Source organism: Anabrus simplex, chromosome 13 (genome assembly GCF_040414725.1).
Source record: "Anabrus simplex isolate iqAnaSimp1 chromosome 13, ASM4041472v1, whole genome shotgun sequence".
Classification (NCBI taxonomy): domain Eukaryota; kingdom Metazoa; phylum Arthropoda; class Insecta; order Orthoptera; family Tettigoniidae; genus Anabrus; species Anabrus simplex.
Window position 1 is genome coordinate 83647920 of NC_090277.1, and position 27523 is coordinate 83675442.

The following is a 27523-nucleotide window of genomic DNA, read 5'->3' on the forward strand; positions in this document are numbered from 1 at the left end:
TATGTTAACCCAATGAACGGTCCTGCTAATACTAACAAAATGTTGACATGACATAGCAGCACTTCACACAATGTTGGTAACCATAATAATAAAATGTTCAGACACTAAAGATATAATAAGTTTTAACACCTTAAAGAATATGAGTGCAAAACCTCTACTGACTCTAAACTACATGGACGACATTCAGTTCGGCGTAGTCTGATTGATAACAGATAACCACAGCATGAATCGGAAGGTGTTGGCAGTATAAAACCTTGCGGTACAAATCCAGCTAATTCATCCTAGTCACTATTTCTTCTGTGTAACAGTATACCGATTGCTTCATCTGTTACACTTATAAGTTTCGTTATACTCCAAGATCCAGCCAAACATTTCCGCAAGCAGGCACAGATTACTGTAAAATATACTTGCATCTAAATAACTCGACACCTTGAAGCAAACAGACGCTGACGGAATACCACAATGCAATTATATTCTATCTAAATTAATATTTCTCGAGGAACACGAATAGGTTCACCGTTTGAAATTAGAGAAAAGTCTTCTCTAACCTCAGACTTATTCTCAAAATGATGTATGTTCATTACAGTTTTGTCACCGACTTCAAAATAATCACGATTTATATTCCTAATCCATTTCTCTCTTAATGTTTTGTCCGTAGAAAAGTTAAGAATAGTTCTATGATAGACATTGCCATTGTTAAACTTACACCTGGTTCGCAACAAGATCAAAACGAAAACATTCTCACATTACTACGTATAATTACAGATCCTAAGTGTCCACTGGCTCATATAAATACACTCGCACACTTATATTCTACAAAGAAACTAACATTTATCCTCAAATTTCATGAAATTATACTGACTACATACCATTACAACAAACCAAAACAAACCCACATTTCCGACATGTCCGGCTACTCGATTCGCCATCTTTGAACGATCGAGAGTAGAATTAATGTCTGGAGATTGGAGCAAGAGCGACTCCAATCCTCAGACCGTAATATAAAAAAACATGGCAACCGAAGTAGCCGGATTGCTGGTATTGGCCAACACGAAAATATCACGTACATATTATACAAACGGCGGTAATTAAACTTGAACATTGCAATATTACAGGGAAAATCACTTTTACACGTATAAAAGTGCTTCGCCAACAAGTACGCACCACATATAACCAACTAGAATCACATATATTCTACTAGAAAAGAGAACAACAAGCTGATTATTTAGAAATTTCATTTAGTCAAATAACGTTTTCTCTTAGATTTCACTTCGCTGGATAGATGAAAATACATGATAAAACTGTTAAAATGATATTTATAACTTCACTTTGAATGTTTAAAAATAAATTAACGCGCGAAAATCCTCAATTTATCAGGTCTCATGAGAACTATGAAATATAATTTTTTGTCTTAGTTTTGAAGTGGTGAAAAATGTCGTATGTTCAGCGCCAAATAATAGGGAAATAAGGAAAGTACACCTGAAACAATAATGTTATTGGCTTTACGTACCACTAACTACTTTTTACGGTTTTCGGAGACGCCGAAGTGACGGAATTTATTTCCGGAGGGGTTGTTTTACGTGCCAATAAGTCTACCGGCACGAGGCTGACGTATGTGAGCACTTTGAAATACCACTGGACTGAGCCAGGATCGAACTTGCCAGAAAGCCAGCACCTTAATCATCTTAGCCACTTGGCCCAAGTACATCCGAAATGATTATGTTAACCCAATGAACGGCCCTGGTAATGCTAACATAATGTTGACATATGGCATAGCAGCACATAACACAATGATGGTACCGGTAACCTTAGTAATGAAACGTTCAGAAATTAAAGATATAATGGATTTTTACCCATTAAAGAACATGACTGCAAAAAATCTATTGGCTCTAAGCATTGATATTTAACCACCTTGACGAGCTTCAGTTCGGTGGTACTCTGGTTGTTAACAGATAACCGCAGCATGAATCGGAAGTGTTGGTATTGTAAAACCCTGCGTTATAAACCCAGCTAATCCCTCCAAGTCACTATTTCTTCTGTGTAACAGTATACAGATTGCTCCGTCTTTCACACATATAAGTTCTGTTATACTCCAAGATCCAGCCAAACATTTCCGTAGACAAGCACAGATTATTGTCAAATACACTTGCATCTAAATCACTCGACACTTTGAAGCACATAGACACTGACGGAATATCACAATATCAGTTATATTCTATCTAACTTAATATTTTTCGAGGAACACGAAAAGGTTCACCGTTTAGAATTTGAGAAAAGTCTTCCTTAACCTCAGACTTATTCTCAAAATGATGTAGGGGCCGATGACCTTAGATGTTAGGCCCCTTTAAACAACAAGCAACAAGCAAAATGATGTATGTACACTACAGTTTTGTTATAGACTTCAAAATAATAACGATGTATATTCCTAATCTATTTCTCTCTTAATGTTTTATTCCGTAGAAAACTTAAGAATAGTTGTACGAGAAGCATTGCCATAGTTAGACTTAAACTTGGTTCACAACACGATCAAAACAAACACATCCTCACATTACTGCGTACAATTACAGATCCTACGTGTCCACTGACTCATGTAAATACACTCACACACTTATATTCTACAAGGAAACTAACATTTATCGTCAACATTCGTTAAATTATACCGACTACGTACGATAACAACAAACCAAAACAAACCCACTTTTCCGGCATATCCGTCTACTCGTTTCGCCAACTTTGAACGATCGAAAGTAGCATTAAGGTCTGAGGATTGGAGTTGGTCTTGGTGAAACCCAGTGCTGGTCCATGGCCTACTCTTGTCGAAGAACAACAAGGGATCTGCTGAAGTTTTAACGTTCCCATTCGACAGCGTATTATGCCCTCACTCCAGATGAACACTGCGGATATGTTTGGAAATGAATGCACACTTTTGGCACGCAATCTAGTGATTAGAAATTGTATTCTACCAACTCTCCTATCCTTACTGCCAATATTCTGAATGTGACATTTTTTCGACCGATGGGACTAGAACCGGCTAACCGACTAGTGTTCACGCTTAAAGGATTGTGGCGGGCCGTGTAGTCTATTGTGCAGACTCGTGCAAACTGCTAAATTAGGGTTGATCATTGGGAATTCCTACATATCTTTATTGGCCGTGAAATTACCGTACAAGCTTCGATGCAGCAAATTCTACCAATTATTTGAAGTGGTTCTTCCAGCCCCTTCTGGGTGGTCACGATCGTTAAGACGAGAAGTCTGTATGGTCTGACACGTCCAGAAAACGGGCTCGAATTTCTGCCGCAACTCGGTGAAGGCCATGTGCTGAACAGATGAAATGTATTAAATATAGGTATGATTGCTGTATTACTGTGGCAACCTTCGCATAAGAAGGCGTCGGTAACCAGTAGCAAAATATTTCCTTTCTTAATACCGACAGGCTACAATAGAGACAAAGAATATTTAAATACGCGAGTAATTGTAGAATTACTAACCTCCTTCATCTCTTCGAAGGTTAAGAGAAATATTTTATCAAGAATATCAAGCGTCAGGGTTCTTATAACAACATTAGCGGTATCTTCAGTTTCGTTTTTAGATAGGATTTTTTTTAAATCTGCTATTGCATCTGTTACTGTATATTATTTAGGCAGTTCTCTTAGGCTGTTGGTAAGTGGTGTATGTTTTCGTAATTGTGTTTCCGAAGACATTTTTCTGTTAGTATATTTATGAAAGCTACGAAACAAGGGACCTATAGGTCTACCTTTTAGGGAATATCCGCACTTACTAGCGTATGTCGCAGATCCTCGAAACATTCTGTTCTGTACTTTGCCGCACTTACTAGTGTATGTCGCAGATCCTCAAAACATTCTGTTCTGTACTTTGAGGCTAAGGATGTTGAAGGTCCAATTTCCTCACTATTCCTGTCTAATAATGTCACATGTTCACTAAACAGTTGTTTAACATTGATGTTTTAAACGTCCTTTGAGCTGTATGTCGCATACGTTACATCTGATGGTGTCTTCATTTGTGCTGATGTGCTCTCTGCCAAATCACGCCATAAACGATACTAATTCAATTGTGATGCTGATTTTGATGTTCGATGTTTCTCTACTTTAGGCATATTGCCACAGTTTTCCTCTTGTTTGTATGCTGCAAACAAGTGGAACAGTCGCAATAAAACAGTTTGCTGTAAAGGGGGGCAAGACCGACAACAGCTCGGAACCGAACATCAAAGCCGAAATGGTGGGCGTCATAGGGGATCAGCTGCTGACTGTTTGAAGTTGTGGTGTCATCGAAATATATTCATTACGACGCGAAACCTTCGCATGCGTGATTAATTGCGTCCAGGATCTTCAAGATTAATGTCGAAAACATATAACTAGTAGACAGTAATTGAAATGCTGCACAATAAATTAGAAGAAGGTTACTAACAAGTACATTTGTTAGGTTAATTCAGAGCATAAATTTCCTTTAAAATATGAATAGCAAAATACTTACATAACAAAACAGGGCCGATGACCTAGATGTTAGGACCATTTAAACGACAAGCATAATATTACAAACCATACAGATAAATAAGCCTATCACATGCAATATATACATTTTATCTAACAAACAACAGGTTCCAGTTAACGTGGTAATGAAGGATGACAGTGTTCTATTTTTTATTATAATGGTACGCAATGGTGGTAGATTTGACGATGTCCATCAATGCAAACATAACTGGGCAGTTACAAAAAATATAAAGACAGAATTGCTACGGTAGAAGGTTCACACTAAGTTAATGAGAGCATACTACCATCCTTCGTTACTGCGTTAATCGAAACGAGGTATTTGTTCTGAGGTCACAAAAAGTTAATCAAATGTTGTGCGCAGGACTTAGCAAAATTCAGCTCATCTCCCTAGAATACGCACTACTTTCTGTTGTAAAGGGATATTATCTAACCACAAGTCTTGGTGGTCAAAGCCTTGAAATTGTGGACACTTTCAAATACCTAGGGAGAGAATGAATTCAGAACACAGAGCTGGGCATGGAGATTGGCAAGAGGGTACAACAGGGCAATGCATTCTACCAGAGTGTGAGAAACCTTGTCTGGAATAAGGAAGTGTAAAGAGATAATGTACAAAATGTATTAAAAACGCATTTCGACTTATGCGGCTGAGGCGTGGACAGTGACAAGTAGGGAGGAGAGTAGAATTCAAGCAAGCGAAATGAAATACCTAAGACGTATGGCAGGAAAAACAGATTGAGAAACGAAGGTGCGAGAAAGGGGGTCAGAATAAAACACCTAAATGAGAGAATTGATAGGAGTAAACTAAGATGGTTTGGACATGTAAGAGGATGAAGGAGGAAATAATACCAAACAGATGGTGGAGATGATGGTGGAGGGAAAGAGGGCGGGAGGGAAACCTAGAACAAGGTGGATTGATTCGATGAAGAGTGGTGCATGAAAAACTCTAAGTGGGACAAAACGATGGAAGAGGAATGTTGGAAGGAGAGAAGTTGAAGTGCCATAAATGTCCCGAGCAAGTTCGAGCTGGATAAGGGGAAAGGAGAATGACGAAATCTTGGTTCAATATGTTCAACGGTTTGGTCTTTGACTTCGAAACTTCCCCGTGTATATTACATTCCGGTACTTATTCCTTCCTTAAGGCTTCATATTCAGAAAATTAAAAAAAGGAGTATTTGCAACAATATAAATTACTACAATCTAGTACGCAGCAAAAACGACCCATTTTAGCAAATGCTATAGCCGTTACAGCACAAAATTAGATACTATTATGCACAATTATACACCTGTAACATTACACAATATTAACTACTCGTTAAAGATTGCGTTTATACTTTATATTTTAAGATAGCACTTCTTATCCTCTATTCACAATGTAAGTACAACGAATTGCGAACCACACGTCCCTTACAACATGTATGATCTAATCCCCATTGTACACCATCAAATTTTTCTTTTAATTCAATACTTCACTATGAAAAGTTGTCAAATCTTGTGAAAGATTGTTCAACACTGCTGTAAGTTTGACAAAATTTGATAGCAATTTGTTTTATCATAGAGGAAAGATAAACAGCTGTTGCGGTTCTTGGACTAGCAGTGGAATATATTCTTAAAAAGACGAGAAACTTGCAATATACCATAATTTACATGGAGAAAATATGAATGAGCTTATGTTCAACGTAATTCTTGCAATGTATCTACTGCCTTAACATCATTTCCAGAGGTTATGTATATATTTCATTTACTCACATTAATTGAATAAAAATTACAGCAATGCAACGGAAATTCGTATCCTATTACATGAAAACATATTAGGAATTTAATAATAATTATAATAACAATAATAATTATATGCGATGATCATCATAATTCGATCATTGCTGACAATGTTTACTTATAGGTTATCATATGGTAATAAACATAAAAAGCTGTCCACTTCTCTGAGATATTTCTCTTGCAATCTCCTCGTACGCTGCCGTTTTATTCATTTCATGTTTGTACTCTACGGAGTCCACTGAATATAACCAGGGATGTGACTCATACTTAGCAATTAATGCATATACGACACACCTCGGTCATGAAGAAGCCTTTTTTTGTCGTTTTGATTCCCGTCCCAGCAATCCCATCATGCCTAGCGCCATAGCGCACCATTTATACTCGAATTCCAGTGGTCAATTCTGTCAAGGACTTGGCAATTTTTTGCTCGATTATAACATGTTTTAATTCACGTTCAAGAGTTTTGAATACCTCTCAAGACTTGTCAAGTATTGAAAGTGATTTGACAAAACTTGTGAAGTTTGAAGATTCTTGTGAAGTATTGTGAAGTCTTGTGAAGACTTGAATTTGACAAAAATTTCATCGTGTACAACAGGCTTAATACATGATTAGTTATCAGTAGCGGATATTAGGTAGGTCGAGTGGAGGGGGTCAAATGTCACTCCCCACTTTCTGGAGGAAAGATTACATTTTTGTTCCATTTTAGCCAGCTGAAACTAGGAATTATTAAAAAAAAGTAATTTGTAAAAGCCCTGTTGTGCTATCAGCTAAATCTTTCCGTTACTTTCTTTAATTATTAACAAAGTTATTAGCGGAAATATGCACAAAATACCTTTCGTTCCGGCTAACAGATTTCTATAGCGCCACAGCAAGTAGTGGACACTTTGCATGTGCTGTGAGGAAGAGTAGCAGGGGTATAATTTTTGCCAAGGTCATGGACACTGAGGTATGGTTCAGCCGCTTACCGCGGGTATTCGTCAGTCCGGGATTATCATTAGTGCCTTAGTTTTTTAGTGTGTAGTCAAATACTAAATATTTTTAATTGTAAAATAACACCGTTCTTCTTTTTAATTGTAATAAATGTGTAATATTGTTGCTTTGGTGACAGTTTTTATATAGCACTGAATCAAAATCTCAATAAAACCTATTATTACCCCACTTAAATTGGTAAACTATCAACGTTTACCTCTCTGTCAAAATTCGCTCATCAGAAAACATAAAAAGCCGACCATTTTGTACCTTTTCATTTTCAGTTTATATATATATATATATATAAATCCCCCGTCCGCTATATCCTACAAACACGGGTACTGTTTTTTGTCTGTATATTGCCCCCACACACACCCACTTTTAATTCCCAATCGCCGCTATTGTTAGTTATTTGACAGTTGACAGTTTTCCAATGTAACTACGGTAATTATAGATTTTCGAGATTTTGATTCAGTACTAGACAATAAAAGTTTCACCACAGAAACAATTACACGTGTATTACAATTAAACACAAGTACGACGCGATTATTCCATATAAAATAATTTACTATTTAACTACACACTAACGGAGTATTAAACACTAGATAGGGACTACACAGACACATAGACTGAGTGAGTCTGCCAACCAGACGAATGCGCGCCGCAAGCGAAAAAAGTATGGCACAAATATATAGCTACTACGGGTGGCGGCGCGAGACCCTTATAAAGCATTAGCATACTAGTTTGTAGAAACACGGACAAAAACAATTTATGGCTACTAAAACTTAAATAGAAATCATGCATTTTAAAACTTACCGTACACAGATCAATCCTCTCTATACATCTGCATATATTACTTCTTGTAACACAGCTCTATCCTGCGATTTTGGCAGCAAAAATATCTATGACGTGTTGAGCAATAATTTCAGTTTTTAACCTTATAATAAAGGAACACGTATTGGGCAAACGATGCCACAGCTGAATTTTTTCCTTTGATAATTTGAATTGCATTTTCCATTTATCTTCTTCTGTGCTTTCTTAAATCTATGGACTCTAAGTTGATATAAATCAGTCTGCTTGGGAGTAACATCCTAGTTCTTTAAAGGATATGTAGGATCGCAGAGCAATACTGATTGAGGATAGGGTATCTAGTCTTGTTCCACCCTTCGAAGTACACTACTGTACATATATGCCGTATCAGTCAAAATTGACATTGCACTGGAATTTGAAATTATTGTTGTTCCTCATCCTGTAATAGTAAGGCAGGGCTACAAAATATTACTCCGATACTGTAGTACTAATACTTCTGTGGAAGAGAACCATGAAAATTCACTTGTACAATCGTAAGTATGGAGTAATGTAATATAAAATTACACGAAATCTTTATAGAACATCATTCTACTAATATTTATTATTCATACATCTATTTTTATTGTATTAGACCATGCTTTTTTTTTAACAGAGCCTACGTTCGATACATATTGAAATTATGAAATGAAAACACGTGTATAAACGACAGAGCCTTTCCTTCATTTACTTAATAAATATGTCAAAATAGTATTATATTTCTGCTTGTTGTTTCCTTTCTGTATTTTTATAAAGCTTCCTTGCTTCAATCTTATCCATAGTTTAGTTTATGTACTCTCCACCAGACTGTGTTACTATCTCAGAAAATGTGAATTCTTTCTCTTTTCCAGGTACGCGAAATAAATATTCTGATGCTTAATTTCACTGTTCACTTTTACTCTATGCTGGGAATGTTTGCGTATAAGCACGAAGTTTTGAATTTAGTGTTGACTTGTCAAGTTCGAAGTGGAATATAATCTTTGTGACACTGTTAGTTTGATCCTGTAGAATCGTTTGGATGTATAAGATGGCATAAAGCGAGTTGGGATGTTCCAGAAAGTTCATTAATGCCCGACAAAGAAGGTTTTCTGTGCTAAGTGACTGTGTTATGTGCGCTTGATAGTGGGTAGAATAGGTTAGTAGAAATGTTGGATAGAATTATTGTAATAGTATCAGAAAAAAAAGTAGAAGTTAATATTATTTCGCTGTAGATTTATTTGAAGTGAACTTTTACTTGGCTTGGCTCTTCGGCGCTTTCTTCTCATCATACGAATGTAGAATCGAGTGATCACTTTAGCACAACACTCATGATACTTTTGTAATAATAAAGTTATTTTAAAAACATTGGATATATATTCTTGAAGGGCATGTTTATTTAAATCTTTGTTACTTTACTCTTGCATCTATTGTATTTACTTATTCGGAATGGTTTATTTACATAGAGTGCTGCGTTTTTCGCCATCGTTGTTTGTGAGTTATTAGAGGGCGGCAGTTATATTTTAAATAGGTTCAAATTGTGAAAGACGATATCAGAGTTATTTAAACAGCCTCATTTATGTTTTAGAAAAATATGAGCAAGGATCCTAGCAGTGAGGGGGATGAGGTAACGTGCGATGATGCATCAGGTGACGAGTGTTCTTCTGGAGGGTTGGAGATAGATATATCCGAACCTGAAGCTGGAGAGTGGTCAGACCAGGAAATCAAGAGGTTAGATTCATACTTTTCAGGAGTATAAATGTAAAAAGAATTCTAATTGTATAATTCTTTGTGCAGTATTTTTGTGTGTCTGATTGTAGCATATTCACAAATTTTATGTGTTTCAATGAAATGACTTTGTATCTATGCAGGAAACGTAAACGTAGACATAGTAATAAAACTGAGGATGAGAACAGTGATGTGGAACATAAAAGACCTAAAGAAAATGACAGTATACCAGACATACTCAATGATATGGAAGAGGAGATTGAAAGGCAACTGGACTCGAAGAGAGCAAAATCAAACTTAACTGTGGCTAATGTAAAAAATATATTAAAGGTAAGTTGTAATTTCCCTTTTTTGTGTGTGTATTTATTAATTATGATCAATGATAATAAATATGTGGGAGAACTTGCATGTTGACACTGCAAGCAAGTTGGTGGCAGTGCAGTTAGTTGCTTATGCCTTAGGAAATTGAATAGTTTTCTGTTGCTTTCTTCGGCAAAAGTTCAGAACACCGTACGTTTTCCAGCGAGGCGCGATTGCACTATCATTTGTTTCTCTCTCGCTCGCTTCTCCCGAAGGACTTGATCGTGCGGTGGACAGAGCTGCCAACTGTTCATATAAAGAACTAGTCCTACTGCAGCGGTGTTACATTTGAATTTATGAATCTCGTGACAAAGCCATTGGTCTGGATTGGTTAGGCCATTAGCCTGGATCAAGCAAAGGGGGTCTAGGGGCGTCGTCATATACTATTGTGTCTCACCCAATCAAAATGCTGGAACGTAGTTAATCGTACTCATTCTGTTTGGTTAGGCGATGGACTATGGCGCGTGATAACTTCTATTAGGTTATAAAAGCAAAATTACTTCTGGGGGATGGCGGGCGGGTTCTTAACTGTCGCAGTGAACACATTGCTCCTCCACAAGGTATTCCACTTAATATTTCCAACATATTACATCCTTATAATGCTATAAAAGTAATGTAAGTCTTCTGAGAAGGTGCTGAGGTAGAAATTCAGTATCTGCACTCTTGCTGTTTTATAGCATTATAAAGGATTTGAAATAGTACAGATCTGATGTGCCTTTGTAGAGATGTATTCACTGCAACAGTTAGGGATCCACCCACCAACTCCCAGAAGTACATTTACGTTTTTAACCGAATGCAATTTTAGCGAAATGCCATTCTCCATTTTTCAGGCAGGTAGTAGAATTTTCATTGGCGGAGATATAATTGGATATGACGTCATTTCCAGAAGTCGAGTCCCATGCATTCAGTTAGCCTACCAACCTACGCACAATGGAAACTCAAGTAATTTTAGTCTGTAATGAAACAGTGTATATTTTTCTATTGAAGTTACCTTATTGTAGTGGAAGATATAGCACACTTGCACGCTTGAAAAATGTGTGCACCCTTATTTCAGCGGGGAGGATGTCTTGAACAAATTATTCCTTTGTCATTAGCTGCATGTATCGAATGGCTATGTCACTGTCACCTTTTCACTACTGTCCAACAAAGAATGTGCTGCTGTCACCCTCTTGAATGTTAGAAGCTTAAATGCCACATTGCAGCGCTAACTTGGGGCCTTATGCTCCCAGACTCCACATTGCTTGATCACAGTCCAACATTAGCCGGATCTAACCAATTCAGACTAATGGCTTTGTCATTAGCTGGCATGCTAAATTAATTCAGCTTTTCACCACTGTCCAACAAAGAATGCATTGCTATCGCCCTACAGAATACTAGAGGCCTTAACTTACGCTTTGTGGCCCCAATGTGTGAGGACAACGGACAAACCCCCTCCGCTGACCCTTTTGTACCTCTGGTTCTTAAGTTCAAAAGTTGGCAGCCTTGTGCACTGCACAATCACGTCATCTGCGAGAACGAAATAAAGGGCAGTGCAAATGCACCTATAGTTCCGTTTCGATTAGTTTCGACTTGACAGTTAAGCAGAAGTCAGAATTGGTGCCAAATTGTTACAAGTGCAAACAGCTGATTCACGACCCGTAACACGAATGGAAATATATATACTCGAATATAAGTCCAGAATCAATTATTCTTATAGCAACATAACTTACATAAGATGAACAATAACACAACATATTTAGGATAAGGCTATAAGATGAAAATAGATCAATGCTCGAACAGATAAAACGTGAGAAAATGAAACAAAATTTCTACCTACCATCCGAAATAACTCGCTTTGCTGATAGATTCCATTTCTCTTAAGCACTGAAAAAATCCTACAAAGGGTGGCGAACAACTTTATGCCCACGCCTTCTGACTATTTCATCCACCATGTAAACTGGGTAAGTACTAGGCCTAGGGCTTGATTTGTTTCACAAGATGCATGAGATCCCCCCTTCCCCACGTCATCACGAACCAAAATATTATGCTCCATCAACCACTCAATCAACTTATCATTTCTAGCTGCCAGTGTTGGTGCTTTTTCAAGAATGACCGAGTGAAATGACAGAGATCGCGCAAAGGACTGAGCACAAATACAACACACAGCTGATAGCGCGCGGTTACATTAAACGACAGATCGACATCATTGGTAACCAGAACTAGAGTCTAAGGCACTCTGTCTGAGCAATCGGCTGTCTATGATTGGCTATTTATAATTCACTTAGCCTCCACCAAAAGGCAGCGCTCAAATGTCAAGTCAAAACTCATAAGAACTGAACTATAGATGTCTGCGCTGAAAGAAGCGTGCAGATATTGAATTTATGCTGTTGCATAACAAGTGGTGTTATTAGTAATAATACTTATACCTCGGTCACTTTCATATCATCAAAGCCAAGGATGAGACTGAGATAGAAAAATGAGAGTAACAAACTTGATATAGTTTATACCAGGAGAGACATTAAGGTGTGTCCACACTTGTATCAGACCACCATATCTGTATCATGATCGGCCTTGTGAAAACAGAGTTTTGTATCACGGCTAAATGGTTAGTGTGCTGGCCTTTGGTCACAGGGGTCCCGGGTTCGATTCCTGGCAGGGTCGGGAATTTTAACCACATGTCCTCGGAGACTCCCGGCACTATAAGCCGTACGCCATTTCATTTACATCAAGATCGTGCATCATATATGATACAATGATCGGATCGGGGATGTTCCCACCGAGAGTCGCTCTTTTGCCGTCACATCTTTTGCGCGATAAGAGATACGGATAGTGTAGACGGAGCGTTTCCCCGATCAGCAGTCCGTATCATCACCTTGTGTGCTGCGCATGGTATTGTAAGCTTGTGTACGAATCTCCTGTTGCCAAGAAGTGCAAGGTTATAGCTAACCTCTCTTGCACCGGGATCGATTTTCTTAATGTTGTGCCGTTCTTCGTCATGTGCCCTCCAATCAAGGTTAACAGGTATACAAATTCAGCTAGTGACGTACAGGTGAAATTTTTATATTGCCCATTTACTGACTGTAACTTGAAGTCTCGGAACCCCCATGACTTCCTCTGTTGACAAAAATACTTTTTATCCATCATCTCCGTGATCATCTCGACTTCTTTTTTTAATGTGTAATGTATGAAAATATAGCTGGCAGCAGCCAACTGTAGCTGGAGAGGTAATGTCACTATATTGGAGCCAACACTCAACTGATGATACAAGACCGATAGGTGGAAAACTGACAGATACACATAGATGATACAGATCGATCGGGCAGCCTTGTCAAAAGACGACTGTATCATGATCACGTATCAATTCTTGATACAGATACACTGATCTGATACGAGTGTGGACGGACCTTTACAGTTTGCACACTGTAGCTCACCAGAGATGGATCTGGGTAGATCACAGTTGGTAATCACATCTGTGTTGAAAGCTGAGTGCGATGCCATATTTTACAAATTTCTTCCAATGGCAGTGGCTTTTGACATGAGTGGTGTGGGTAATCATAGGTTTAAATTTCACATTAATCCGTATTGAAGAGCAATATAGTGGAAAACAAAAGCTAAAGGTTTCTGCCCATTCAATACCATTTGTTGTAACTTTAAAAAGTTACTTATATTTGTTGAAATTTGAGGAATCTTCTAGAACTCAGCTCAGCTGAAACAAGTGTGAAAGTGTTGAGATGTTCATTTATTTCCAACATGGAGGGGAAAAAAAAAAATCCTAAGGTGGGGCTGAGGGATGTGGGATGGTGGGTGATTGCTGGAGAGAAAGAGGAGGGCTTAGAGTACTTAATTTCTTTTTATTGAAAATAACCATCATTCTTTTTACACTTGTTTTAGCTGAGCTGAGTTCTAGAAGATTCCTCAATGCTGGTATTTTAGTGTTTCACCTTGTCTTCTGTGAGGTGCAGTCTTCAAATAGGAGGAAAGCTGAGAGCTTGCACGGAACGTGTGATTGTGATGAGCGTTTTTTCAAATCTTTACTTGTCTTGCATTCATTTTCATTCCATATATTCATCTATATTCATGTCATGCCTTAACTTTGATTTTTGATTGATGATGGTCTCTGGTAAGTCCGAAACTAGTTACAACAAACAGTATTGAATAGGTGGAAACCTTTAACTTTTGTTTTACACTGGTATGGGTAATATTGCATAAAGATATCTTGTTATAAAAGTACCATAAATATGTTTCTACGTGATCAATACTTTTCTCAAGTTAGGAACTATGATGAGGAGGCATTAGTCCCCAGGAGGAGAGGAAAGAATAGAAGTTAAAGTAATACAAGACTATTGGTCTGGACTGGTTAAGGTAGGGCATGGACAAAACCATGATTTGGTGACAAGCAAAAGGGGACTAGGGGCGTAAGCCCCACGGTTAGAGCTGTGAAGTGGCCTCAGGCCTCTAGTTTTCCTTGTGCAAACACTATTCTTCTGCACTGGTTAGGGTAGTGTTACGGTGACAGCAGTGCATTTTATGCGGGCTAGTGGTAGAAAGTTGAATTAGAACGGTAATAATTTTTCCATAGGCTAATTGAGATTGAGGTGGGGCTATTACAGTGTATTGTGTGGGGTCTAGTGATGGTAAGGTGAATTATAACTTTTTCCGATATTTAAGAGCTCCTCCTCCCCTAGACGTAAGGGTGCACGAATTCCTTATCACTGCTGCAGTGCTGTACCGTCCACACATTAAGGTAAGTTTCATATAAAATTATTCCTAGCCTGTATTCCTTTACACGATTTATTTCTTTGTGCTATTATTCTGCCCGTGTTGCTAATAGAATGTAATTATTATGATTGACGGGAATGACGTCACATCCGACTTTACGTTGGCCAATAGGAATGCAAGTAGTTACTTCAGCAATGGACAGTGGCAGGTGCTGTTCTTTATTAGGTTATGAAAGTAAATATACTTCTGGGGACAGGATAGTGGGCTCCAGGACATCACCATGAGCACATCTCTCTGCCAAAAGGAATTCCAAGTAAGATTTGGATAAATTCTACAGATTCTACTTCCTAATAATACTAGCCTACTAATGTTGGTGTGTGCGGTGCATTTTTACCTTAAGGTGCAGTTCGGTGGATTCCTAGCCTTCTTGCACAAGTAATGCGAGGCGAAATTTATATGAATTACTTTTGAAATAATGTAAATTGTGCTGCTCTACTTTAAAGCAAGTTTTACCAAGACTATTCAATGCTCTCCCCAGAAATTTTCGTCAGCCTGGTGTCAGGAATGATAAGGCGGGCGGGGAGTAGGGGGTAAAAAATGGATATGATAAAATTTCAATGTATTCTCCTCAGGGTAATAACATCGGAGAGTTAAACATTAAGTGCAAAATTTAACTATTTTAGTGTTATCACAAACAATCACATAACAGAGTATTTTGAACTTCTAGTGTTCTGTGGTTCGTTCATAATCATATAACCGGGGCGTACCATTCTGTTGCTGTGGAGTGCCATATGGGTTTGTGACGTCATGCGGAATCTATGCTAATCCAGACACCGCTCACGCAGGACACTGTGCTAATCATCATCATCATCATCATTTCTTCGCTCCAGCAAGCCGGGTGCGATTGTGTACGAGCCGCCTCCATTTTGTTCTATCCATCCACAGACGCTCCTCATGTATGCAACAGCAGTTCACATCTCTAATTTCAAGGGTCTTCATTATCTGTTTTTCCCACACATCACGAGGTCTTCCTCCTGGTCTCTTCCCAGGAACATTGTGGTCAAAGTATGTTCGAGGAGTTCTGTGATGGTTCATTCTTTTCATGTGACCATACCATTGCAATCTGTCCAAGCTGTAGTCGGATATCCACATTCCTTATTTTATCCATTTTTGTTTTTTGTAGACAAGAACGGATGATCTTCATTTCTGTTGCCTGAAGACGACTCTTTGCTGGTCCAGTAAGTGTAGCAGGTAGGGACCCTTTTCGGAGGCAGTCCTACCCAGGGAGTGGCGCCTGTCTATGCGAGTCCCAGAGCACACTGACCCGGTGTGTAATATCTGGTAAGGGTCCCAGCTCAGAGGTACGAGTGAAGACCTCAACAACTTCTACAGCGGAGAAGGTGGACTTTGGTACGGTGGAGATGGCGGAAGAGGCACAGCCCTGTATTCAAGGATTAATATGAGTACAACCTGCTGCCTTGTAGGTTGAGGTGACTGGACACCAAAGGCTAAGGGAAAAAAACCCTGAAAGAAAATCTCCGTCTGTGTTAGGCCCAGCAGGTCAACAGAGGGATTACTGAAGAAGTTGCTTTCAAGAATAATATGAGCCTCGGATGTAGGAATTCACGACAACAATGAATGACGTTTACAGCCCAAACAAAGACAAAGTATCAGACTGGGAACATTAAAAATCCTGACATTGACAAACAAAACTGAAGAGCTGGTCGACCTCATGGAAAGGAGGAAACTTGTGATCATGGGCGTGAGTGAAACAAAGTGCAAGAAAACTGGGAAAGTGAATATCTGATTGGACTATAGTCTCTACTGGTCTGGAAATGAAGTAGAGTCTAAGAATGGAGTAGGATTTTTAATACATAAAGGCATAGATGCTTGTAGTTGAGTTTGTTAGTGAAAGGATAATTAAGTTATCTGTGAAATTAGGAGGGGAAAAGTACAGTGTGATCAAAGTCCATGCTCCACAGGTAGGATGCTCAAAACAGGAAAAGCCCATTTCCTTAATAACTTGGAAGAACACACTGAGTATGACTAAATGAGTTTAAACTCACAATCATTAGTTATGGGACCTCTTTTTATTGAAATCCTAAGCAGAAAGAAAACCTTAGGTATTCTAACCACAGGTCATGATTTTTAATTTCCAAAAACCTCACGTTTTGTCCAAAACTCTCAAAATCGAAGCCTGTCCACCTTAATGAGAAGGAAGCATAGAAGAAAAAGAACAAAAAGAATGTGTATTATTTTAAGAAACCAAAAATCTTCTTTTTTCTGATACGTTTCTGCTTATGCAGGTCGTTCATAAACCAAAAAAATAATAAATATCATAATTTTGAAGCGTGCTGGTAACACCTGTTATACTTCAATTCGACTAAGTACTTAGCTTTTCAGGACATTTTCCAATTCTGCTGACTTAATGCTAAAACTGGAAAAATTTCAGTACCTTTTTTTTTTTTTTTTTGAAAAACCTGAAATTACATTTTATGAATATTATATTATGTAAAATTTACACTGCACTAAAATGCCAGTCTTGATAATGACACACTTATTAATAGCACTTATTGACATGAACACAATAGCACTATAAATATTTAGCTGATTTAAAAAACACGCTATACAGGTAATGATATTAATTAAAGCAGACACTGTTGTATACCCTGGCTACATTGGCTACGGTACACCAATTGGCAGTGTGGAACTTGGATCGGCCTCCCCACGGAACTTTAAGACAGAGAGGGTAGCAGAAGGGGGAGAGCTTATCTATGGTAGCTGGGATTGGCTTAAACGGGAGGCATGTACTGGTTGCCTTAGTAACTGCCATCCCTTACTACCACGTCGGGAACTCTCAGAACACGCACGTTGTTTTAATAGCAGTATAACATAGAAAAATTAAAACCAACATTGTGTCAGTCTTTAAAATGCAGCCATTTCCTTTGTTCTTATTGGCTGTGAGGCCGTTCCTGTTGTTTCCGATAGAGCTTGCATCATGTTTCGCGTGCTGCTATTACGTAATTTTACAGGCGAATCATATCATTCAAGCTCCAAAAACATCAACCAAGTGTACAACTTTGAAAATAAGACTTGAACACAGAAATCAACCGATGAACTGAACAACACGCAAGACACAAACGTTCATGTGCATGAAGTGTTCCTACGTATATTGTTTTTGTCTTATATACTTACAAGTTAGTTTTAAGCGGAGATAGTGTTTTATAAACTAATTTTAAGACCTAAAGCATATCATTATAGACATATAATTGCATTGTCACACATAGTGACACACCAGTTCCCGTTTTGACATGCTCCTTTTGGATGTGACCAAATATTTGTTATCGTATGGCATTCCCCAGACAATGTAATCTCAATCATAGCTTCATGATCTGTATGTGAATGTATTGTTTAGCTGAAGATGACCCTATGTAGGGGATCGAAACTGGTACTGTAGAATAATAAGTGCAATAAATAAGTATTGAGAAGGTGGATGTCCTTTCCTATTTCTAATGTAATTCTGTAGTTCGTAAATACGGATATCAAGATCATAGATTACGATCTTGTCATTAGCTGGACCTAACCAATCCAGACCGATGGTCTTGTCATTAGCCAGACTTAAGCAAACCAGACCGATGGTCTTGTCACTAGCTGGACCTAAATTGGCAGTATTGTGTAGTGCTGTGACGTTGTGCGAGTTGCACCATGTATGATTTTTAACCTCTCTTTTGTGAACTAGTATGTAAAGTTTTACCATGCTTTGTATCTTAACGTAGACAGTTAGTTCTATGTTTTTTGTTACTTGTTGATTGTTATCACAAACGTTTGAATTTGCTGGGTCTCTTTTGAATGGTGTGAAAATCACTGAGACTGTAATTACATTATATTATTCTTTTTTTTTTTTTTTTTTTTTTTTTTTACAGCACGTTATCACTAATGAACATGTCTTAGCTATGGTTCATCAGACTATGAAAGGGAACGATGACAATTCAAGCGGTGTGGTGCCATTTGAGCCAAAACTCACTCGAGCTAGGACGAGGTAATTCTTTGTTGTTTTTTATTTTGCATGTTCCCTGTTCCTTTCTTAGAATGTTTGTAGTAAGGTTTTCAAATTAATGTTGGAATTCGCAATTCACCATGAGCTAAGCCGATCAGTGTGAATGTTAACTATAGAAACATTTTTGTACATTTCATATTTGAAAAATGTGGGCTTGTTAATGTGCTCATGCCATAAGGTTTGTCAACAGACGGACATCTTATCCTGCACGCAGGGTGTCTACAGAACATGAAAGTATGCAAAGGTCGTGAAATTGTGTTTCATGTCTTGAGTATTTTAAATTCAGCATAATGAATGTAGAAAAGTTGAATGCCAGTAATGCCAAAAATAGCCATATCCCGTCCAATGAGGCCAGGGGAGAGATTGGCTCAACAGAAAAGTCTGTATTGGAAGATGATGGAAAAAAGGTAAGGGGGATATATATATATACATACACACACAAGAAGCAGTGGCAGAATTCAGGAGTAAATTGTCCCTCTCTATATTTAATAGAGTAAGGCAAAAAATTAGTTTGAAGATAGAAATGTAAATAGGAAAACAAGTATTGGTCTGATATTGTGGTTGATGGGGATGTATATGCATAAGGGTTGGATGAAAGGATTAGGCAGTAAGATGTGTGTTGTGTGGTGAAGTGAGAGAAGATTTCCACCTGCTGAAAGTGTGCAAGAAAATGCAAAAAGTAAAAATGAAATTCCTGAACGAGTGTGAGTTATCCTTGTTTGCCTGGGAAGGGAATGATCATAGAGTTATGTGTCGGGCTCCATGGCTATATGGTTAGCGTGCTGGCCTTTCGTCACAGGGATCCCGGGTTTGATTCCTAGCAGGGTCGGGAATTTTAACCATCATTGATTAATTTCGCTGACACGGGGGCTGGGTGTATGTGTCATCTTCATCTTCATTTCATCCCCATCACGACGCGCAGGTCGCCTACGGTAGTCAACTCGAAAGACCTGCACCTGGTGAGCCGAACTTGTCCTCGGACACTTCTGGCACTAAAAGCCATACGCCATTTCATTTCATAGAGTTATGTGTTGAAGGAATAGAAGATGAATAGTAATATAAGCAGATTTTTTGGTGCAATGCGAAAGTTGTGTATAGCTAGACTGAAAGACACGTAAATGCTATAATAGATAAGGGACACACCAGCTCAGCAGTGATGATAGAGGAACTCGCTACCTCAAGGGTTTTCGAGTTGGTATGCCTTCGTGGGTGTCTGCATCTCGATATGATAAGGGAGAAGACGTGCCATCAGGTTCACAGTGGCTATCCATATGTCCAGATGGAGTCTCATTTTCCGGAAGTACTCTTAGGTTCCCCTCTTCAGTAGAGGTTGAGGGGAAGGGAGAAGGAAGGAGTTGCTCCTCCAAGATGTTGGAGATCCGCAGAGGGAGGGCTAGAGGGAGATGACACCAGGCAAGCGTAAGCACAGTAGAACAAGACTAGAGTAAACAGATTTCCTTTTATAAGCTGTGGTATGTGAAGTAATCTGATCTGTAAGGAGGCAACTCTGTAAGATTATGGGTAATAAATTCAAATTCATATCCCATCCAAGATCAGAGTTTGACATTTTTGTTAACAGAGTTAGGAACATGAAAGGGAACACAATGACAGGTCAGTGTGAGAAGAGGCAGGAATAGAAAGAAAACACAAAGGGCAAAAGCAATCTCCACTTCTTCATGCACTGCTGCCTTCAAATACAGGGTACCCATTTTCTGAAATAACAGGGAAAACGGATAGAAATGACTTGTCACGTGAAAGTTAAGTTTTCAATCTAAGACGGGACCCGAGCGGAATGATTGGGCGAGACTGATGTGTGCACGCAACACAAGTCATACCAGCAAGTAGTACTTTGAGAGAGAGATAGGCAGCAGTGGCAGCTCGTTAGGTGTGAATTGAGGAGGTCACACAGACGAAAACAAAATTAAACTAAATAAATAAATAAATTCGTACCTTAGGAGACGCCACTGAACATTTATGGTTTTCGGACACCCAATTGCCGAAATTTTGTCCTGGACGAGTTTTTTCATGCACCTGTAAATTTAGACACGTGACTGACATATTTGAGCAGCTTCAAATACCGTATTTACATGAATAATAGCCACATATTTTTAAAAAAAATTGAGGCATGAAATTGGGGTGCAGGTTTTATTTGAGTCAATGTTGACCCTTTTTTTCTTTTCAAAATTAGCTTTCCTAAAGTTAGAGTGCGGGGATTATTTGCGTAAATACGGTATTACCAGACTGAGTCGGGCTTGAAACTGCCTACTTGAGCTCAGAAGGCCAGCGTACTACTATATGAAGTATTCAGAATAATGTTATTATCATCATCCTCTGGATCATTATTTAATTTACAGCAGTGTTATGAATACACAGAAAAGTGAATTGCAGTGCACAGAATCGAGTACGATGTACAGTAAATGATGAACATTAAATTAAAGACAGCAACATTACTGTATTTGGACTGTTTTCATCCTTATGAAGAAACTGCTAAATATAACAATCATGTTGTTGGATTTACGAATATTACACACCGCACTCACACTTGCTTCCGCAGTTACTAACACATTGATTACAACAGCAAGTTTGCAGTCTTCGAAGAGCACTCCAGGGTGAAAAGATAGTACCGTTAGAAACCCCTAGTCTGCTGTCCCCCACAGTGTCGGCAGTGAGCTCCAGACACATCGAACTCGTGACCAAGGCTCCTGTAACGTTTGCTATGTTCTCCCTTGTCCACATGCCCAGCTGCTGCTGCATTTGGCACTGGGACTAGCAAAATAGAAGCATATGATACATGTAATTGGCTGTAGTTTTGCCATGATGACATAAATACCTTGATTTTTATTATTTTGTAATTTTAATTTTATGTGAGATGTAAGGAGGGGGGCACGTGACCCTGTGCCCTTAAAGAGTAGCCATCATTGATCGACAGATTGAGTGAGTACACATGGCAGTGAAGCAGAGTGAATGAAAAAGATAGACGTTGTAGTGCTAACCGCTCAGTGATGGCATTACTTGAAGCATGTAACGAATCTAGTATTTACATTACTTTTTTGTTTATATATATATTTTAGCTTTTGGTCTTAACAACCATTTAACCAGCTACAATTTTTATGTTTCTAATTATTAAGTATGAATTGACAATTTTTTGTATGTTTCTGATTATTAATTATGAATCAATTTTGATGAATTGAACTTGTACATTTAAGACTAACACAAACTCCCAGCCCCCGAGCCGGAGAAATTAATCAGATCAAGTTAAAATCCCCGACCCGGCTGGGAATCGAACCTGTGACTCCAGCAACCAAAGGCCAGCACGCTCTAGAACTATTTAGCCATCGAGCCGTACTACATTAGTTCTGACTGTGGTGTAGTTTACAATTCACTCTTAACAATAACATAATTCCAGGTCCTTACTTTGGTAGTAAAATTAAATGTTTGTAGGTAAGAATTTCTCCCATTAATTTGTAATTGCCTTGTTCTCATTAAACAAAGACTTAAATAATAATAATAATAATAATAATAATATGTTCCTTTTAAAATAACCAGTGTTTTAAAAGTTACCCTTGTAATTTACATAACGTAGACATGCTAAATATTATGTATTGCCTGTAATTATTACAGATTTTGCTTCGCTATTAAGGAGAAATTATTATGGAAAAGCAGAATTATCAGAGAAGAACAATTCTACAAAGAAGGGAATGTGTCATTAGTGGTTGTTTTTATGCACACTAGTTGACAAGTGTAGGTATTTGAAAGGCACTACAGGACCTTGTCGTAGGTATGACATCGTAACTGACGTAAAACCTTCAATTATCATGTGTAATATATTTTAATTAGAGTTTATTTAAGGCTAAATTATCTTTTATTAAGTGTTAAACATGACTAGTATATGGTTCCTCTGTAAATATGTAGTATAACTTTGTATAACCTCAAGTACGTATTGTATAACCTAAAAATCTATATGGTCGAAAGCGGTAGAAAATTCCATAATGTTTGTTTGTTAGACTTATTGTACTATAATTTGGTGTATATGAAGGGTTCTGGAAACTTACTGTAAGGTTTATTATCCAGATACATATAGAGACATTACGAATGTTGTAGATATTTCCATGTACATTTTTAAATATCGAAAGAACATTCGAGTATAGTCCTGACGCTCAAAGCATACCCACGCGGTATCCTCTGATCTCAAAACTTGGCCCACCCTGGTAATAATGAGAGTTGTCATTCTGCCTGCCCTAGTGATAATGAGGGTTGTCAGTCGGTTTCTTTCTTCTGGACACAAAAGTCGCGTGTCGTTTAAAAGGCAAGTGAGCTCTGTCAAAAGCAAGGTTGTCATATTTTGCGTCGATTATTTAAACATGTTAACATTTAATTTATTCTAAAGTCAAAATATAAATATAAAAACTTGATCATGAACCACAGCACACGCCGATATCGCAGAATAATTTGTTTCGTGGTTAACACGTGCGGTGGTCGCAGATGTTGAAAGAAAGAAAGAAAAAACAGGAAGAAGGAATTGGCAAATAAACTCGACAAAGACTAAACTTAAATTGATACCAAAGTAGGCCTATTAAAATATTATACGTAATTTCATGCTGCTAATATCAGTGTCTCGCTTTCAGTAAAGAAAGGAAAAGTACTATTTATTATTAGGTTCGTTACGACCCCTGAGGATCACGAGTGACTTGTTCGGTACGTCTTCTTTCTTCCCAATACCTCTTCATTCTCTCACTCCTCCTCTTTCTCTCGGCTTCCGTGATCTGAATCTGGATCCTGGTGTCTGTCCATCTGTGACCTTCCACGAGCAAAGGAAAAGTACAATTATTTACAATTTGTTTTATGTCGCACCATCTCAGATAGGTGTTATGGCGACGATGGGCTAGGAAAGGCCTAGGAGTGGGAAGGAAGTGCCCGTAGCACTCCTCCAGGCAAATGCCGGGATAGTACCTAACTTAGGGCCACGGGCGCTTCCTTCCCTCTTCCCTGCCTATCCCTTCCAATCTTCCAATCCCCCACCAAGGCCCCTGTTCAGCATAGCAGGTGAGGCCGCCTGGGCGAGGTACTGGTCATTCTCCCCGGTTGTATAATTTCCAGGTGTGATTCCCATGGTCTCCACATCACTGCATGAAGTGAAATGAAAAGCAACACACTTCACAAGTATTAATTAACGAAGCAAAGAAATAATCCAAAACTTTCAAACAGCGAACAAAGCAAGTGTGAATTGTCTGAGCTGAAAAAAGAGACTGACGTCTATTTAACAAGAGGTGCGTTGGCAACAGAGTTGTGAGGATTTCTGAAGGGGAATGTGAACTTCCGTTTTAAAGCCCACTGCCGTCATAAATCACCCCCTGCTAGGCAAGTGAGTGGCCAGGGAGATCAAACGTTTGCCGAACTCTTTGAATGCCGCTGGGTACGCTTTGCCCGTCTCAGCTATACCCATTCGACTAGCTGGTCGATCGATGTTTAGAGTGTGTTTCATAAGAGTGTTGTAAGAACTCTTCCAGAAGTCGATCATTCTAGATGGTTGATCGAATGTTATAAATATCGAGCTGTCAGTCAGTGAAGGCAGTTCTAAGTTCGCAGATCTTGGTTCTTGGGACTCAGGCAAGTGACGGACTGGGAGTGACTGTTGAGCTCCGAGGTGGAGTCTGAGTACTGGACTCAAGTGAGTTGGGTGGTGAATTCAAAAGAGAGTATGTTATAGTGCGCGCGTCAGTGTTGTTGATATCTGTACTTGTTAGAATCGACTTCAGGGTACTCCGCTATTGGATGTTGTATATAGCGTCATTTGCTACTGTGTAAAATTGTGTATTGTGACGTACAGTGTAAATAAAGTAATTTGTATAAGGAAGTGAACGTGTTCTCGTGTGATATTTATTTACGTCAAATAAAATAGCAACGTTGAACGACAACCTGGGATCTTTATTCCTGAGTTTCTGAACACTAACCCATGTGTTTCTGTTACGAGTGTGTTTAGAAACTGGCGCACTCACTCAACCCAATTTCAGGAATAAAGTCCCTGATGAACACAGGTGTTTGTTTGAAGAGTGATTGACTGATGGCTTGCTGTGAACAATGTAGTTAATTTTGCTTGGTTGTGGTATTCATTTAGTGGCTGTTTATGATGGTATTATTTGTAACCTGAAAAGTGCTGCTGGTGTGGATTTGTTTAAGGAGGATTCCACCTCACACTAGGGTCTCGAAGCCATATCCTGCGGCATGTGAGATGAGACGTGCAGGGTTAGGCACCGAGAATGCAACGGACTGCCGCACTCCAGTTATGAATGAGTAGCGCCATCACAGCCAGTCCGTCTGGCATGACCTCATCCGCCTCCACAGCCGTTGGGAACTGACGTGAGAGTTTTGTCCTCAGCCTGCACCAGGGACTGACATTTCAGAGTCTAACACCAAACTAGAACAAGTAGACCACTTCGCTTACCTTGGGAGTATCTTGCCAAAGAACTGTATTCAGAACAGGATGCGGAAAACAGGTTTCAAACTGCCCATGTGGCCTTTGGCTGACTCTTGCATAGAGTTTCCAGGAATAAAAACCTTACAATTCGCACAAAAGTAATGGTGTACTAGGCTGTAGTCATCTCTATACTTCTCTATGGCTGAGAAACGTGGACCTTATACTGCCATGACATCAAACTACTTCACGGCCGATTTGATGTGTCATTCTAGCTGAGAGAGCAGCGTATATGTACTATGTAGCTGGCCGTGATTTCACAACGCTCGCGGGAAATAAAAGGAAGTGCGACCAAATAACCACCAAATATGTTTAGTTGCCAACTTACAAACACTGAACGAGGAGGGTTGACCAGTAATGCTCTAAGGCCTTGAACATTTTTTACTTCTTTCCTTTCTTTCGCAGAAATTAATTTTTATCGTGATGATGTTGCTTTTCCGTATTAATTTCCCCTTTGTCCGTAATGCCATAACCGTGAAGTAAAATCCGTAATAGTTGGCATCTCTGATGGTATGAAAATCGGTGTGCAGAAGAGCAAAACAATGGTGATGACTAGGGCAGAAAGAGAAGGAATTGTTAGTAAGGGAGGACAAAACCTCGAGGTTGTTGAATACTTTAAGTATTTGTAAAGTGAAATAATGCAAGATGCAAGGTTAGATAAGGAGATTAGCAGAAGGGTACAAGGTTTTGTAGTAGCAGTCAAAGGAACGCACCATCATTCAAATATTATGAAAGAAACAAATAAACTCAAGATTTTGGATTGACGTCCCTTTTAACTAAAACCCTCATAAATACAAACTACTACCAACAGAAAATCTGATCATAAAAACAAGACTAGTTCAATGAAACTAACTAATTCAACATTTTACTGTTAAGAACTATTAAATTACAGTAGCAAGCCTCAAAATTAAAACTTGTAGCTAAATTCCAACGTATCCAAGATCTTAATCTTCAGACACCAATAAGTTTTAACTATAATTACGACACAAATTTTAACATAGAAGTCATATTACAATTGTTTTTAATTAACTAGATAAGCTACATCTATACTGGAATCGCTTATGGTTCTGAAGACGAAAATGTCATCTCAGGGGGGAAGTATGTTTCAAGGAAACCTACACTGAAAAGCAACTTCTGGGTGCGAAACAAGCTACAAAGAATTTTTTATCACAGAACTAAGAGTAATGAGCAAATTTTATTGTGTGATATGATGTACTTTAGAATAGGCTGCTGTTGGAAAGAGCAAATGGGGTGCTTTGGTCTTGACTCAAAAACATTTTGAGGGGGGCGGTGCGCAACTTAAAAATGGGATTACTGATAACCCACTTCAAAGGTTGGCACCTCTGTACCGTACTTTTCAATATTGTCATTTAAAGCCTCTTGTTGGATTTGCACTTCTGTATTGTTGACTTCCCTGATCACCGTGTCATCTGCAAACATTAATATTTTCATATCCCCTCCATATTTACCTTGGTTTCCTTTAGAATTTCATCCATGAACCTTTATAAACATAAGTGGAGACAGTACACTTCCCTGTCTTAGTCCAGTTTGGTTTCTAAACCAATCTATTCTCTCCACTGGAGTGTACGATTTATGAGTGAAATGGAATGTCAAGATTGCTGCACAGGCAACCTGGATGGCTTAAAATCAGCTGATAGCTGAGGCTATATGATTGTATTTATTTTATGTCTTCCTTTGGCTTAATTTGTCACTTGTGTGTTCCTCTTACTACTCAGCTAAACATTCAGTGGACGAGTACCCTCTTAGATTTGTATCATAAAATTAATATTAGGATTTCTTTTAGCATTCAGATTCTTGAATATTTCAGAAATTCCTTCAGTTATGTATAAAATTGTTATACTTTGTATTTTGTTCCAGAGAACTAATGAGAACCTACCCTGCTATGGCATGGCCAATGACCCCTGTAAAAAAGGTGGCAACTTCTGAGACTCAAGAGCTGATTGAACAGGAATTTCCAGAAGACTCAAGTGATGAGGAGTACAACCCTTATGAGAATCTGGAACAGGTGAATAACCATGTTTATTTGTATTTTTAACACCATTATTCAGCAAGTCTGTTGAATGGACTTAAATCGCACCACTGTACATTGAGATCTCATTAGTGCTTCCAAAATTT

The 27523-nt window shown here is 38.5% G+C and overlaps 1 protein-coding gene across 2 annotated transcripts in view; it reads left to right on the forward strand.

The window, feature by feature from the left end:
* The first annotated feature begins 9024 nt into the window (after positions 1–9024).
* The window catches only part of LOC136884621 (GON-4-like protein), a 77005-nt gene continuing 58506 nt past the window's right edge, over positions 9025–27523 (forward strand). For both annotated transcript variants that reach the window (XM_067156844.2, XM_067156845.2), the window contains exons 1-5: positions 9025–9231; positions 9661–9803; positions 9944–10130; positions 18782–18897; positions 27266–27413. In XM_067156844.2, the coding sequence (XP_067012945.1) occupies positions 9667–9803; positions 9944–10130; positions 18782–18897; positions 27266–27413 (588 nt within the window). In that variant the 5' untranslated portion in view covers positions 9025–9231; positions 9661–9666. The remainder of the gene's footprint in view (positions 9232–9660; positions 9804–9943; positions 10131–18781; positions 18898–27265; positions 27414–27523) is intronic.